The 15,081-nt window shown below is 41.3% G+C and overlaps 1 protein-coding gene across 8 annotated transcripts in view; it reads right to left on the minus strand.

Moving 5' to 3' along the window:
• DCLK2 (doublecortin like kinase 2) overlaps positions 1–15,081 on the minus strand; it is a 135,925-nt gene that overhangs the window by 29,604 nt on the left and 91,240 nt on the right. For 5 of the 8 annotated variants that reach the window (XR_008550043.1, XR_008550042.1, XM_037497450.2 and 2 more), the window contains 3 exons: positions 10,846–10,921; positions 9,961–10,069; positions 8,441–8,498 (listed from right to left, as the gene is read on the minus strand). Coding sequence is in view for 5 of the 8 variants with exons in the window: in XM_037497450.2 (XP_037353347.1) it covers positions 8,441–8,498; positions 9,961–10,069; positions 10,846–10,921 (243 nt within the window). In the remaining 3 variants the exon portion in view is untranslated. The remainder of the gene's footprint in view (positions 1–8,440; positions 8,499–9,960; positions 10,070–10,845; positions 10,922–15,081) is intronic. The other 3 variants (XR_005122631.2, XM_037497451.2, XM_037497453.1) reach the window with 1 other exon arrangement.

Consider the following 15,081-nt stretch of genomic DNA (forward strand, 5'->3'; position numbering starts at 1 on the left):
CTTTCTACTATGATCAGGTGCAATGTCAATCACCAAATGGATGTTCCTGAACATCTTGCATTCATTCCGAAGTCAGGAAACACACAGAACCACGGTGACCACCTTTCTCATTTCACTCTAACCACATCTCTGAAGTAGGTCTAGTGAGTCAATCAATTAGCATCAACATGTGGCAAAATGTTTACTCACAGCACTTAGGGATTAGTCTCAGCACATCCACCAAGAACCTTGAGCAACTATTCCTTGATTTTATGATGAGTATGAAAACCTCTCTCAATAATGTCATACTGGTTGATCCTCATTAACTAAAATAGTGAGTTATTTTTAATTTAGGGAAAGCTCAGTAAAATTTTTTAATTGCTGTCTTACACACTCTAGGTTTACAAATATAGCTTTAATCTAAACTTAACATGCAAAGGCCATCACTGTTACCTACATGCACATATATGTATCTCCATATGCAGACACATGAAATGCACCCTTCATATTGCCCCTTTGCCTTCACTAATTCAGTGTTCTCTGCACTAATAAGATGATTATCTCTGGATCAGGTCACTGAATGTGGCTCCTTTCCTAGCTTCAAGTATCTGTGCAGACATGTAGTTTCACTTTAAACCATTTGAGATACGTTTGGACCAGAGCTGAAGTATGAATTACAGCAAATGAATAAATAACATTCAGAGAATATCTGCCCCAAGCTCCCGCACAGGTAGGCCATGTTTCATGGGTGCTGAATGCCCTATGTTTGTTTAAGTTGTCAAAAAATGCTGACAACAACTGTTTGACAACAGTGCAAATGCTAATAAGCATAAGCAGGGGAAAGGAAAGATCAACATTTGTTGAATCTGATCACTGTCAGCCTCTGTGAAAGGTACTCGTGGAACATCTTACCACTTCACCCTGGGGTAGCCCTTGGAGGTAGAATGAAAACCCAGGTTTCTAACCCCCAAGGCCACATCACCTTTCAAAGAGGAATACTTCAGGAGACGTTAGAATTTCAATGCGAAACAACAGCTGCAGAGCTGGTAATATTTAATTCCTTGAAAAGACTGGCACTAGAAACAACGTCACAGTGAGTTGGGGTCAAGGTAGAATCACACCAGGCTTTGTGCAGGGGGGGACAAGCTACACCCCTTAATGAGGGCTGGTAGTCTCTGACTGGCATAGGGGCTCAACAATGTTTCCAAATCTCCTGTAAAAACAGAGGTTCTCAAACCCTAACAAACCACCACTGGGAGGCCTGGGCCCGAGCCTCTGCCCACTGTCCATCCCTATGTCCAAGGCAAGCAGCTGCAGCACAAAGGTGTAGACAGAAACCCTCCCAAGGGAAGCAGCGTCACGGTCAACCCCTTGTGGTGACAGCCAGAGGAAAGACTCAGCAAACCCTGAGGTTTGTAGGCTAGCCCTTGGATCATCTGTGCTGAGCATCTCCTTAATCACACTAATAAACAGAGTTTGACGTGCTTTGGGGAATCTGCAAAAGCAAGAACACGACTGCTTTACTCTGTGTGAAGCAAAGATGACAAGGGAGTAAACGCCTCATGTTATTTTAAATATCTATCACTTCAGTTCTCCCTACCCCCCTTTTCTTGCACAGAGGAAGAGTCTTTAAGTCTGCCTCTATTCTGTTCCTGAGGCTAAATGAGTGACATATGTAAAATAATCTCCCTGTCAGTAGTACCCCAAGAACGCTCTCATACTGAAGGTGAAATATGATGCCCACCACCTAAGTAGACTACACATCCCAAAGGCTAATTTTTTCAATAAAAGCACAACAGCAAGTGCTCTGGGGTATAGCTGGGCCACGGGCAGTGTGGCGTTTCAGACATCCGGGTACCACAGCAACCTTTTCTCCACCATCATTTATTATCTCGGTCTATTCTACTTGACAACAACTAGTATTCCAAGCACATGGTGAATGTTTTGTTGGGATATGGAAGCTGTTAGTCTTTGTTTCCCAATCTCTGACTATGTCTATAAAATTGTCTGTGAAGGAACAGTCCATTTAAAAGCTAATCTCATCAGAAGCAAACCAAAGGTAGTGCATGAACATCTTTGCAAATTATCATCCCATTTCTTACACAACCCATATGCAGTCTGCTTTTAATATGTAAAAATATTCTGTAGATTACATCTTCCAGGAAAACGTTTCTCCATACAAGATGAACATCACTTTTGCCTTGAACCATACTGAATTTACACTATTCAATCATCTTCTATTATTTATGTTAAGTGATTCACGGTTCTAACTCCAAATAATTTACATGTGAATCGTTCCATGGCAGTGTTCCATGGTTCTTGTGAGAGTTAATGACAAAGAAAACTGCTAACTTGGCAAAGGATACTACCTTGTCTTTGGCCATGGTGGGTTTAACATATAAAAAGAGAGACAAAGCAAGAGAGAAATGGATTAGGGGAATAAATAATTCTACCAAACTAGACCAATCATTTTGTCTTCACGCTTCCCAGCTCCACAGGACAGTCCTTTTCTCCTGTGTCATCTGTTTAGAATCTGGCTGTCCAAGGCAGATGGGAACCCCAGCATAAGACTTCTTCCCTCATCCTCTAGCACCAGTCACAAATCCCTGCCAGGTCCACTTTCTCAACAGCCTCGGAATCTATCCTTCACTTTGCTCTAACCCTACTGTCACTCTCTTACCCAAGACAATGCACGTACATGGGGAGTTTTCTCTGGAACTTTCCCCTCCCTGTGTGTATTCCTAATTCTTTCTCAGGACCAGGGCTCGATCTCACCTCTTATAAGTGGTGGGGTTCAACAACAGCTGGGCTAGGTACCCTTTTATTTGCTCTCATTGCCCCTGTACTTGTTCCAAGCAAGGTCTCCCCGCCTTGCTGTCATGGAGGTGGTTGTTTACCTTGCTCCCCAGCAAGGAGCCTAGTTAGCTCTACCATGCTTGAGTCAATGGACAGACAGCACGACTGCTCTAAGCCAGCGGTAGTTTTACAGTCACTATATATACTCCCCAGTGATTACTGCTCAATAGTAAGACAGGTAAAATGCTCAAATCATTTCATGTGATTTCAGTGATAGGTATATGGCAGACTGAATAACGGCCACCCCAAAATACCAAGTTCTAATCCCCTGAACTTGTAAACATTCCCACATTTGGGGGAAAAAAAAACGGGTCTTTACAGATATAACTGAGAATTCTGCAGTGAAGATATATCTGTTTTATCTGGCACCATCACACCTGTCCTTGTGAGGGAGAGGCTGGGGGAGAGTTCACAGACAGAAAAGGAAAATGAAACAGACAAGGGAAAGCAATGTGAACTTGGAGGCAGAGACGGCAGTGAGGTGCCACAAGTTAAAGAATCCCATCAAGCACTAGCACGGATGTGGAGTCAGGAAACAGATTCTCCCCTGGGGTCCCTAGAGGGAGTGTGGATTCCAGACTTCTGGCCTCCAGAGCTGTGAGAGAATAAACTTCTCTTGCTGTAAGCCCTCAAGTTTGGGATAATTAATTTCAACAACTCAGGAAACTAATACAGTCTACCTTTGTATTTATGTTCTGCCTGGATCCACACATCTAAGTAATGAATGTAAAACTGTGGGAAGAGAAGGCAGGGCCACCTCTAAGTACCAGAACAGAATGCTCAGGGCATCCTATGCTGTGGGAGTTCAATAACTATTTAGAATAAAAAAGATTATCAGACATGGGAGATTTCTTAAATTTACAAATACCTTCTCAACAGCCTCCATAAATCTGGCCCTGAGGCAGCTGTTGCAATAATCTCCTAATTCAGAAGAGTTCAGCATGCTGTGTCCTCTGGCCTTTGCTGGGTTGTGCGGCTGCCAGAAGGCCTTTTTCCATCACTGCCTATTGAGATCCCACCCACTGTTTGAGGTTCAGCGTAAGTGCTTCCTGTTCTTCATTGATCACCTAGCTCTCCACATGGTTCCCCTGAACTTTTGCAATACTCTTCTCGTAGAACTGGTTTTAATCTATATGCTAAATTACCCTATTCCTAGTATAGTATCTTTCATACACATCCAATTTTAGGTAAATGAATGAATTAATTTAATAATGTTTACACATATTATAGAAAAGCAAACAGAAGGTAAGAGAGGTTAGGAGTTTTTTCCTCAGCTGTTTATTACATGAACAAATTAATAATCTGAACATGGAGAGGGATATGTACATGCCAGTGTTGAGCAGGAGTAACCAAGCAGCCAAAAATCCTAAGCACTCTTCTGTCTCTCTGTGACATTTGGGAAACTATTTAACATGAATCTGTCTTTATCTGTAAAAATGGTTCATAGGTTTTTTTGAAAGTCATTAAAACTATAATATATATAATATATATATAAATAAAAGACTAAGTAGATAACACATTTTAATAAATGGCACACACTATTTTCAGCATTATTGATCTTCCAATACCGACCACTAAATAACAAGCAATAGCCATCAATATGACTGAATGCCTCTCAATTTTTTTTTTAAGATTTATTTTTTCACACAACAGCTAGGGTATAGGCCAGAGGCAAGGGAGGGTGAGAGGATTCACCAGAGACAGAGTGGGGAGCAGAACAGGCAGATAACCGAAAGCACTGCTGAGGGGAGCAGCGAGCAAGGCAGGAGAGGTCTGCCACACCATGTGGGAATCTCCCTGGCCGGCCAGGAATCGAACCCGTGCTGCAGAGGCTTTGGACAGCTTCACAGTGCTGCACTCAACCCGCTGCGCCACCAGGGAGGCCCACCTCTCAATTTTTTAAACACAAATTCTCATACCATTATTTTCTAAAAATACAATTTAATGGGAAAATCAACTTATTTGAAACAAATTAAGTTTTGAAATTATAAATTTATATAGTCTTACTGTGGAAATAATGTTCAAATCAGCCAAATGTAAGGCTGGAAGTATGTGATCATGAATAATAAAAATAGAGTGTTCAATAACTATATATATATATATATATATATATATATATATATATATACACACATCTTTGAAGTGACCTATTCATTTTGTCAGCACTTAGTACACCAGACATTTTTGTATATAAAGATTTTTTTTCAACTACTAAAGCAGCTGCTTACACTTTAATCGTTATCTTTACCACAGCAATTTTTTTTCTCTGAGAAAAATGCTTTAATACAGCTATTTATAACCTAGTTTCCAAAATTATGACACCGTCTGCTTAAATTACACAATACCAGGTAGAAAGAACAAAACTAGTCATAAATTCTGAACTCCTCTGGTACAGTAATAATCTCAATAGTTAATGGATTAACTCTAACAGTGGTAATTTTCTACATGTTTTCCATGCCTTAATTCCATTAATCCTCACAATAACTTTATGTTTTAGATATCATTAATAACCACATTTTTATGGAAATTTGGTATGCTTCAATAATACCTCTATTAGGTATTTATCCTACAAATATGAAAACTCTAATGTAAAAAACCACATATAGGCCCATATTTATACAATTTTCCACTACTGCCAAATCATTGAACCACCAGATGAATGGATAAAGAAACTCTGGTATATATACTCAATGGAATACTACACAGCTGTGAAATAGGATGGAATAGTGGTTTTGGGGACAGAATGGGTGGAAATGAAGGAGATTGTATTAAATAAGTGAGAAAGTGAAAAATAGATATTGGATGATTTCACTCATCTGTGGAATATAAATAACAACCAAAAAAAAAAAAAAAACACAGGCAAAATAGTGCAGGAATAAATGTTGGACTTAGTTGAAATGTTAATAGTTACCAGAGAGAAATCAGGCGGGAGGGAAGAAACAAGAGGCAAGGGAGGCAGATGAGCTTCTGGCACAGGTGCCTTGGTGGCGAATAAATGCAACATGTGCACATATGGAAGAATAAAAATGTAAGCCCAAAATTAAAATAAAAAGAATAAAACACATTTGAGAGGGTGAAACAGAGGTAGAGAGTTATTAAGTAATTATCTCAAGGTCACACATGGAAAAGAGGCAGGGCCCAGATTTAAACTTTATACAGCCTGGCTCTAGTGCAGCACTGGATAATGTGACCCACATATGTACATCTAGAGTTTCTAACCACAAATCATTTAGAATTTCTAACCACATAAATAATTTACAAAGCAGGTAAAATTAACGATATAATTTATTTAACCTCTGACATCCAAAATATTATTATTTCAACATGTAATCAAATTCACAAGATGTTAGTAAGGCCATTTCTGTTCTTATTTTAGTACTAAATCTTCAAAATCTGTTGTCTACTTTACACTTACAGTATATTTCACTTCAGTCCAGTCACATTTCAAATGCTCAGCACCCACAAGTCAGCTGCCCCAGTGATGGACAGTGCATTCTAGAGCTTACTCTCCTAGAAGAACTGCTGTACTTTTAGAAAAGACTCTGAAAAGGTCTTCATTGTCACTGCTATAGAAGTCCCATCTTTTCAAACATATTTAAATATTAGTAGTTAGGGCCTCCACTGGTGGTGCAGCGGTTGAGCGCTGGGCGGCAAAGCTGCCCGCAGCCTCTGCAGCGCTGGTTTGATCCCCGGTTATCGGTGAGGGTCCCACATGGCGCCGCAGACCTCTCCTGCCGCACCCACTGTTTCCCTCAGCAGTGTATTTCATCAGTCTGCCTGTTCTGTTCCCCGCTCTGGCTCTGGTGAATTCTCTCACCCTCCCACACTTCTGACTGTACCCAATACTTGTGTAAATAAATAAATAATCTTTAAATAAAATAAAATAAAATAAAATATTAGTAGTCTAACAGTATTTCATTATTTAATCTTATCCCAGCCTCAGGCCCAGCTTGAGAATGGGCAAAGGAAAGAAGTCCATCATGTTGAGGAGAGAATTTTTCCTAGTGCGTTTGCAAATCTTGCATCAGCTTTTATTACACACTCTCTTTCCAAGGAGAGCTGTATAGTAATCACCCTTGGGACACAGAGATAAGGTCTCCCTCAGCGACCCAGGGAACATTTGTCATGTCTTGGGCAGAGGATGGGCAGTTCTGCAAGCCACCTCTTCAAAAGACTAGGGATTTCTGAAGCTGGGTACCCTCACCTGTGATGCAAACCCTTTGTGGGCACAGCCTCCAGTGGGTCCCTCCCATTACTTTGTGGAACTTGGGTGTTAAAGGGGAAACAATGAAAACAAGGAGCTCAGGCTTCCTGGTGTGCCCCCAGTTATCAAACCTTTTGTCTCTGACCCTGTGACTTCTCTGACATCTACAGAGCTGGAGAGTTCCTTTGTTAATCTGAAAATAGTTAAGTCTCAGACTCCTCATAGTTCTTGACAAAACTTTGTGGGATTTTAAAATAGGCATCTCCCAAAGAACAAAACTTGTATTTTTAGGACCAAGAGCAACTCAATCTATTTATTTATTTATTTTTATTAAATAATAAATTTTATTTTTATATTCCCCCATACAACCGCACATGCCCCATTCTGACCCCAATCCCTCCCCTCCCGGCCCCCACCCCCCAAAAAGTGTCTCTGGTTCATAGTTTTTTGTTGATTTTGATTTTCACTTTCTTATAGTTATTCTTTTTCCTGGTCCCTTATTTAAGTTTTCTAGATTCCTGCTATGAGTGAGACCATCCGCACCCAACACTAATGACAAAGGACTGATCACAAAAATCTGCAAAGAGCTGATGAGACTCAACAACAACAAAGAAAATAACCCAGTCAAAAAATGGGCAGAAGAGCTAAAAAGAAACTTCTCTGAAGAGGAAATGCAAATGGCCAACAGGCATATGAAAAAATGTTCAACATCACTTGTCATCAGGGAAATGCAAATCAAAACTACCATGAGATACCATCTTACACCAGTGAGAATGGCACATATTAAAAAAACTAGCAACAACAAATGTTGGCGAGGGTGTGGAGAAAAAGGAACTCTCCTGCACTGTTGGTGGGAATGCAAACTGGTCCAACCACTATGGAGAGCTGTGTGGAGATTCCTGGACCTACTAAACATAGAGCTTCCATATGATCCAGCAATTCCACTCCTAGGTATTTACCCAAAGGACACAGAAACATCAATTCCAAAGAACACCTGCACCCCTATGTTTATAGCAGCACTATTTGCAATAGCTAAGCTTTGGAAACAGCCCAAATGCCCAAAAATAGATGACTGGATCAAGAAGATGTGGTACATATACACCATGGAATATTACTCAGCATTCAAAAAAGATAAGCACATGCAATTTGCAGCAACATGGATGGCGCTGGAAGGGATCATGCTCAGCGAAATAAGCCAGAAAGAAAAAGAAAAACTCAATCTATTTAGATCTGAGTGTTTAAAAAGTGGCAGGGGAAAAACACTGATAGTGTTTCTTCCACTATTACCAGCTGTCTACTCCTGTTAAGGTCTTGTGAATTCCCACTTAAATTCCTTTACCACAGTGAGCATCTCTCCAAGATTTTTCAGTTTCTTTAACGAAGAAGGAATGTATACTGTACCTTTCCACAGCACTTGGCTTTGTCTATAATCTTTAGGGCAAACTCCTTTCCAGTAGACCTACAGAATAATCAGAGGAAATGCATTTAAAAACACAAATCAAAGACACCACTATTCCTGACATCCTCTACAGCATAGACTCGGGGAAGGAAGACATGAAACCTGTCTGTCTCATACATTGCAAATCGGAGACAATGTTTTGTGGGGTTAGGGGGAAAAAGGAAAAAGAACAACCAAAAGCCACATCACCACTTACAGATATTGATAATTATTCCGTGACTTACATATGTAAAGTATATAAAACTCAGTTGTATCAGACCTGGATAAGAAACTGCTTTTCTATATATAAATCTCAAAATAGTGCTCCCAGAAGTTAGAAAACAGTTTTAATGAAACTTTTCTATAAGCAACATTTTTAATTTATTAATCAAAATTAGTCCATAAATCAAAACTGAAAAGGTCACAGAATTTCAGAATTTGCTCAGAGTGGACTTGAAACTTTCTTCCCCCAATGTTTTCAATGCTCATATCAGGTCATGGGGAGATCACTTACTTGATATTGTATTTAACTTTTAATCTCCTTTAGGATAATTTAATCTGAACATGCCAAAAGATATCGTTCAGTAAGGAAAACAGTTGAGCATGAACAATGCAGTATTCCTGGCACACATCTGCTCCCTGGGCACAGATGCTTGGCCACATTATACACATTGCTCAGGCCTCTTTTAGAAGAAGAAACTTAAATTTTTTAAGTAACATAAACCAAACCCTGCTCCAGGATTCTAAGATGTCTTCAGTAGTCACATTTTAGATGTTTAGTTTGTTACTTGTGTGGTAAAACTGTGTACCAGACCTAAGTAGTAGATTTATAGGATAGGAACTTGAGTACCAATATAAGGAAAATTAAAGCACTGCCAGAGATGTAAAGGCTGAGTCTTTTCCAGATTTACAAAAGACCTGGATTTTTAAAATAATGGATTGTTTATCATCTGAGAATTTAACACCTTAAACAAAATAAAGCTGGGCAAAGAAAAACAGAATATTGACCGATTCTAATCTTAATGATAGTCAGAGCTCATGTATCCTCAACTACTGGCATATGCAAATAAGTAATAACTCAGAGGGATAAGATGGGAATTAAATGAGTTACTGTAAGTAGTTCTGAGAACAGCACCTGGCACAGGTAAGTGTTAAAGGAGATTTATAAAAATTGATTTTACTGATTAAATTTCTCTCTGGCTCAGGAATGAAAACTGATAAATCTCTCAGTTCATGTTTGCATAATGAAGCAGGTTTATATATGTGTTACATGTATGTTTCTATATGTATTAGTGAATACATATATTTTTCCTCGTCCAATTACTTGTGGGCATGCAAATGTCTGTTCCCAGGATAAACTCTTTCAGAAAGGGAGCCAAAGACGTCCCAGGAAGGCCTTTTTTGTTCATTCAGATAAGAATAAACTCCAAGGGAGGAAATGCATGAGTAGATGAACAAATGATTATCCTCCATCTTCACTCACCGGTCCATGCACTCCTTGACTACTGCAAAGTTGCCATCACCAATAACCTTGCCAATCTTATATTTCTCAAGCAGAGTTGATGATTCCGAGCACCTGTTTCCATTCACACCTGAATAAATGGATAAAAATGGTTTAACAAGCACATGAGTACTTCATCTGGATCCGTACATATCTGTAAAATAATAAATTGCAATGCATTTATTTTTAAATCAATGATGAAACTACAGAAAATCTCTTGGCACATTTTGAGTCACCAATTTCCTTCTGACCTGGTTAGTGTGGATCAAATATCAAATAATCAATAAACCCAACACATCCCTGAAATACCAGCTGAAAGGTGTGATTAGCACTTTGGGTAAAGAGAAGTCAAACTAAAATTCTGTATACAGAACTCTCAAGAAAGGGGAAGGGGATGAAGGTAGGGTTTCAATCTTAGAAATCTCAAGATTTTCTAAAGAAGAAAATTCTAGCCAGCTAGGATACTTTGTTAAGGTTAACCCTGCCTCAGTCTTCTCATAAAGGCAGGGCAGAAGGAAAAAGTGGTTAAGATGGACTACTTTTCACAATGCATCCCAGTGCCCAGAACCTCATAGACATGAGACTATTCTTGTTAGGTAACACTTTCGTTACCTAACTGAGAGAACTGAGTGTCTACATTTAGGAACTGTGAGCAGACTGCCGATAAATCCAAGTGTAAAGTCTGCACTGGGATTGCCTAACTGACAACAAGGAGATTATCTAGATCTTGATGTGACCCTGTCCACTAAAGATAAATGGGCTAATTGGAGAGGTAACCACTTCCTGTTTAGGAAGATCACCTTTGAGGGCCACCACATTTGCATGGATGACTTCCTTTACAAAAAGCATCATCAGACTGACAACTACCTTCAGGACTCATGCAACGGTCAAGTTCAGGTCCACCGTTCACAGTGGAAGAAGATCTGCCATGCGCAGAAATCTGCTGAAAGAACAAAGTGGCCATTATTTATCAGGAGAAATTTACAAATCTTTAGCCCATCCTGAGATCACAGAAAAGGCTCAGAGCATGTGAAAACTAATGAGAAACAGAGGAAGTACTCCCTTCATCTCATCTCACTTTTCTCCCTATGTACATCACATTAAGGCATTTCTTCCTTAAATACAGTATTTCCAATTCTGACTAGATGTCAGGAATTAACAATACGTCACTCTTTGGTATTATACTACTTTTGACCTCAGTGAAATATTTTTGCATCATCATAGGTGAGCAAGGTACTTATTAGTGGCAAAAGAAGGCTTAGAACTACATAAATTCCAAGATTGTCAGCAGTGAGTCCCCAAGTCCCACTGTTTCTCCTATGGTTGGCCTCAGGGAGGCCCTGCAAAGATTAAGCTCCTCTGACCTCCAGGCCCAGGATTGCACCACCTTCCACCCCTGCAGGGGACTCAGGATCCAGAGTGAAGCCCTGGCTCAGCCCTGTTCTTCATCCACCGTTAGACAACAGGACCTCGTGAGCACTGGCAGGATTTTACTAGAAGGAACCCAAGGGAAATATGAAACTAAAAAGTAGCTTCCAACTCCAGAAAAGTAAAGTTCACAGTCTAATGTAGAAATAGCTACAGTTCTTAGGTGAAATGAAAAACTCACATTATTCATATAATGTTTATTATTCCCTAGACTTAGGGGATTTTTCCTTCCCTCTCTCCCTCCCCTTCCTTCCAAGTTATTCCTTCCAGAAGCTTACAAGGTCAAACAACTTGCCAAATACTAAGCAGCACTTTACATCCTTTCTTTATACACAAACTGTCCTGGCAGCTTCTGCCCTACGATGGCCGTGCCTCATTCACCACTGCGCCCCAGGCACACAGCGCAGAGCCTGGTACACCAAGGACCTAACTCATACTAAATGATGTGGGTCCAGAACAGGGGACCGCCTTTCCGGAGCACCCACAACTTGGAGGCATGGGTCCATATTCTCTCTGGATGAAGTGGAGACCCTCATAAATACTGAATTTGATACAAAACCCAGGAAAACCCAATACTTATATAAACAGTCCTTCTAACGTGACCACCCACAAGTTCTTCTGGAGTAAAATATGAACCTCAAGAATAAGAGCCATGTCAAAATTGGGCTCTTTTCTCAGATCCTATATAACTGCACCTTGTACAGACCACAGCCCAGCAGCAGTGCATCCTGTGAGGCCATGGAAAAGCAGGCTGAGACACCCCTCCGCGCAGGCAGCACCTTTCCTGAGCAGCCTAGCTCATTTCTCATGTGTTTCTGCCACCACACTCAGGAGTGCAGCTGTGTGAGACGTGGGCGTGCCGGTGGATCCCTAAACCCAACAGAAACATTGCACTCAGTTGATCACCTGCATCCTCGGACTTGATTCATTTTGCTGCCTCACAAGACTTTCAAAATATATTTTGCTTTGTCCTAATTCTCATTTTTTGCCTCTGAAATAAAAGGCAACTCCAAAAACAGCAGGACTCTGTTACAAAGCTGGACTGTTAAAAACAAAGGCCTGAGACTTAAAGGAAGCCGAAAAGGAAACCACAACATTCTCGAAGCCATCCCCTCTCCCTGCTCTTCCTCCAGCTGCTCTTGGACCCTCATCAAAGGTTTTCTTACTGTCAGTCTTGTCCTTTCCACTCATTATTGCCAAAGAAATTTTCCCAAAAAATAGTTCTGATGTCACCTAGTCTAGGATCCAAAAGTCTCATGACCAACAAAATAATCCCCAAGTCTTCAGAATGATGATACCAGCCATGTCAACCTCCTACCGACCTGTTCCATTGTTTGACACTCTTTTCCCCATGCATTTAATACTTGCACTAATTCAACTATAATGTACTTGAAAAGTTGCTTAAACTTTCCAAATCTTAATTTTCTGCTCTGAAAATGGAGATATCAGCCACCTCAATGATTTTCTGCAGCATTAATTTTAGCTCATACATGTAAAATCATTTAGCACGGTCAGTGGCTTGTAACAAAAGTGACTGAAAAATGTTTAACTGTTGATTACACAACTTACCAACTTTCTGGTAATTTATATCTCAAGAGATAAATGGAAAGATACTGCATGGAAGCAGTACAGTCAGAAAGAGAATTTTGCTGATGCGCGCCATGTGGATCTGGTGGCCAGGGAGCAGATCGCAGAAGATGGAGCGCTTGATACATTTGATCCCTGCTTGCCTCCTGGATTGGTGGGGAGGGAGATGCAGAGGGTAGAGGGTGGCTCATCAATGGCCAGAACTGACCATGAGCACTGAGCAGCCCACCTGCCCCTATAAAATATCTATATCTCAGCACAGGATGGACAGCCACACCCCTCGCAGGCCAAAGCTGGCTGGGTCAGGCCTGGACTTTGGGCAGGAAGCATCTCCCCCCATGCTGACAGCTGGGGGAAGGGTGAGCTCCTAAGAGCAACCTTTGTTCTCCACCCTGCCCTCTTCCCAGGCCTTCACAAAGCTCTCCCGCAGACAGGTAACATTCTTCCAACTAGTTCTTTTTCCTTGAGCTAATCTGACTAGGTTCTGGTTTATGGCAAGCAAAGGTATCCTGTCGCACTCAAGCACTGAGAAGTAAGTCTCAGAAGAGGCTAAAACTTCAGCATCTTTGCCTCCATTTACATTTTCAGTGAGTGAGTGACTCCTCCAAGTGTTTATTAATTGAGTTCCTGTGAACTACTGTAACTCTCCCAGTGTTTATTTTGATTAAGCTCCCTTTCCCTCCTAACTCAATTCCCTTGACAGTCCAGCAATCACAAACCTGGGTTGTGCTGGGATTCTGAGGTGACAGAGACCAGGACACAGAGCAGGTGGTGGAAGCTGCTGCTCTGGAGACTAAAAGAAAGTGGCAACTGGGCTGCAGGAGAGGGTGGCCTGAGGCGGGAGAGAGGCGGATGTACTGAGGGAGAGATGAGCTAGGGGGAGCACATAGGCCAGGCTAAGCCTGCTTTCATGTGTACCTAACAAAGTTTGACAAAAGCACCAGGAAATTTGACAAAAGCACCAGGAAATCTGACATAAGCACCAGCTTTCTTAGCAATTAATTGCACCAAAAGATCATTTTTCAACTTTTGAACTGACTTTTAAAAGTGTTAGCTCTTAAGCATTATATATTAAAAAAAAAAATCTATATAGAATTAACAGGGATGACTTATCTAATTACTATGCAAATATGTTCCTTTCTTTAAAAAAAATTAATGCTTTCATGAAGAAAATAAAAACATGAAAGACACAGGCATAGTTTTATTACATCACAGCAACAGGGACATAATTTGACCCAGGGACAATTTTCTTTTCCTCCCTCTTCACTTTTTTTTTTTTCTTTTAAAGATTTATTTATCCATGCACACAAGAACTGGGGCACAGGCCAGAGGTGCAGGGGGGTGAGAGGATTCACCAGAGACAGAGTGGGGAGCAGAACAGGCAGACAGACCAAAATACACTGCTGAGGGGAGCAGCAGGCGAGGCAGGAGAGGTCTGCTGTGCCATGTGGGTAGCTCCCTGGCTGGCTGGCTGGGGATGGAACCCATGCTGCAGTGGCCACGGACAGCCTCATAGGCTGCATTCCAACCCTTGTGCCTCCAGGGAGGCTCTCCCTCCTCACATTTTTTTTTTTTAAGACATGTTTTGTTTGTTTGTTTGTTTGTTTGTTTGTTTTGTTTATACAAGCACTGGGTACAGTCAGAAGCGCAGAAGGGTGAGAGAATTCACCAGAGCCAGAACGGGGAGCAGAGCAGGCAGAAGGCCCGAAGTACACTGCTGAGGGGAGCAGCGGGCGGCAGGAGAGGTCTGCGCGCCATGGGGGACCCTCCTCCGGTGGCCGGGGAGCAGATCGCGCTGCAGAGGCTGCGGGCAGGTTTTCAACCCAGCGCTCAACCGCTGTGCAACTGGGGAGGCCCCCTCCTCACTTCTTTAGTAACATCTATGGCAACAAACGAGAGGGTTAGAGGATCAAAGATGAAGGGACACAGTCATCACTGCCCAGCAGTTTGCAATCTCGTCAGGAGGGTCACATCACCAGGCAAAGCCCTTCTGTGAAACCTCTACCTATGGTTTCTAATGGCTTGTGGTTAAAATGACTCTGAAGATGCCCGAGACGAAGCCATTTTTCAGAGGCACGAATCTGCACT

The sequence above is a fragment of the Talpa occidentalis genome, unplaced genomic scaffold (assembly GCF_014898055.3).
Source record: "Talpa occidentalis isolate TD23 unplaced genomic scaffold, MPIMG_talOcc4v2.1 talOcc4.8, whole genome shotgun sequence".
In the NCBI taxonomy this organism is placed as follows: domain Eukaryota; kingdom Metazoa; phylum Chordata; class Mammalia; order Eulipotyphla; family Talpidae; genus Talpa; species Talpa occidentalis.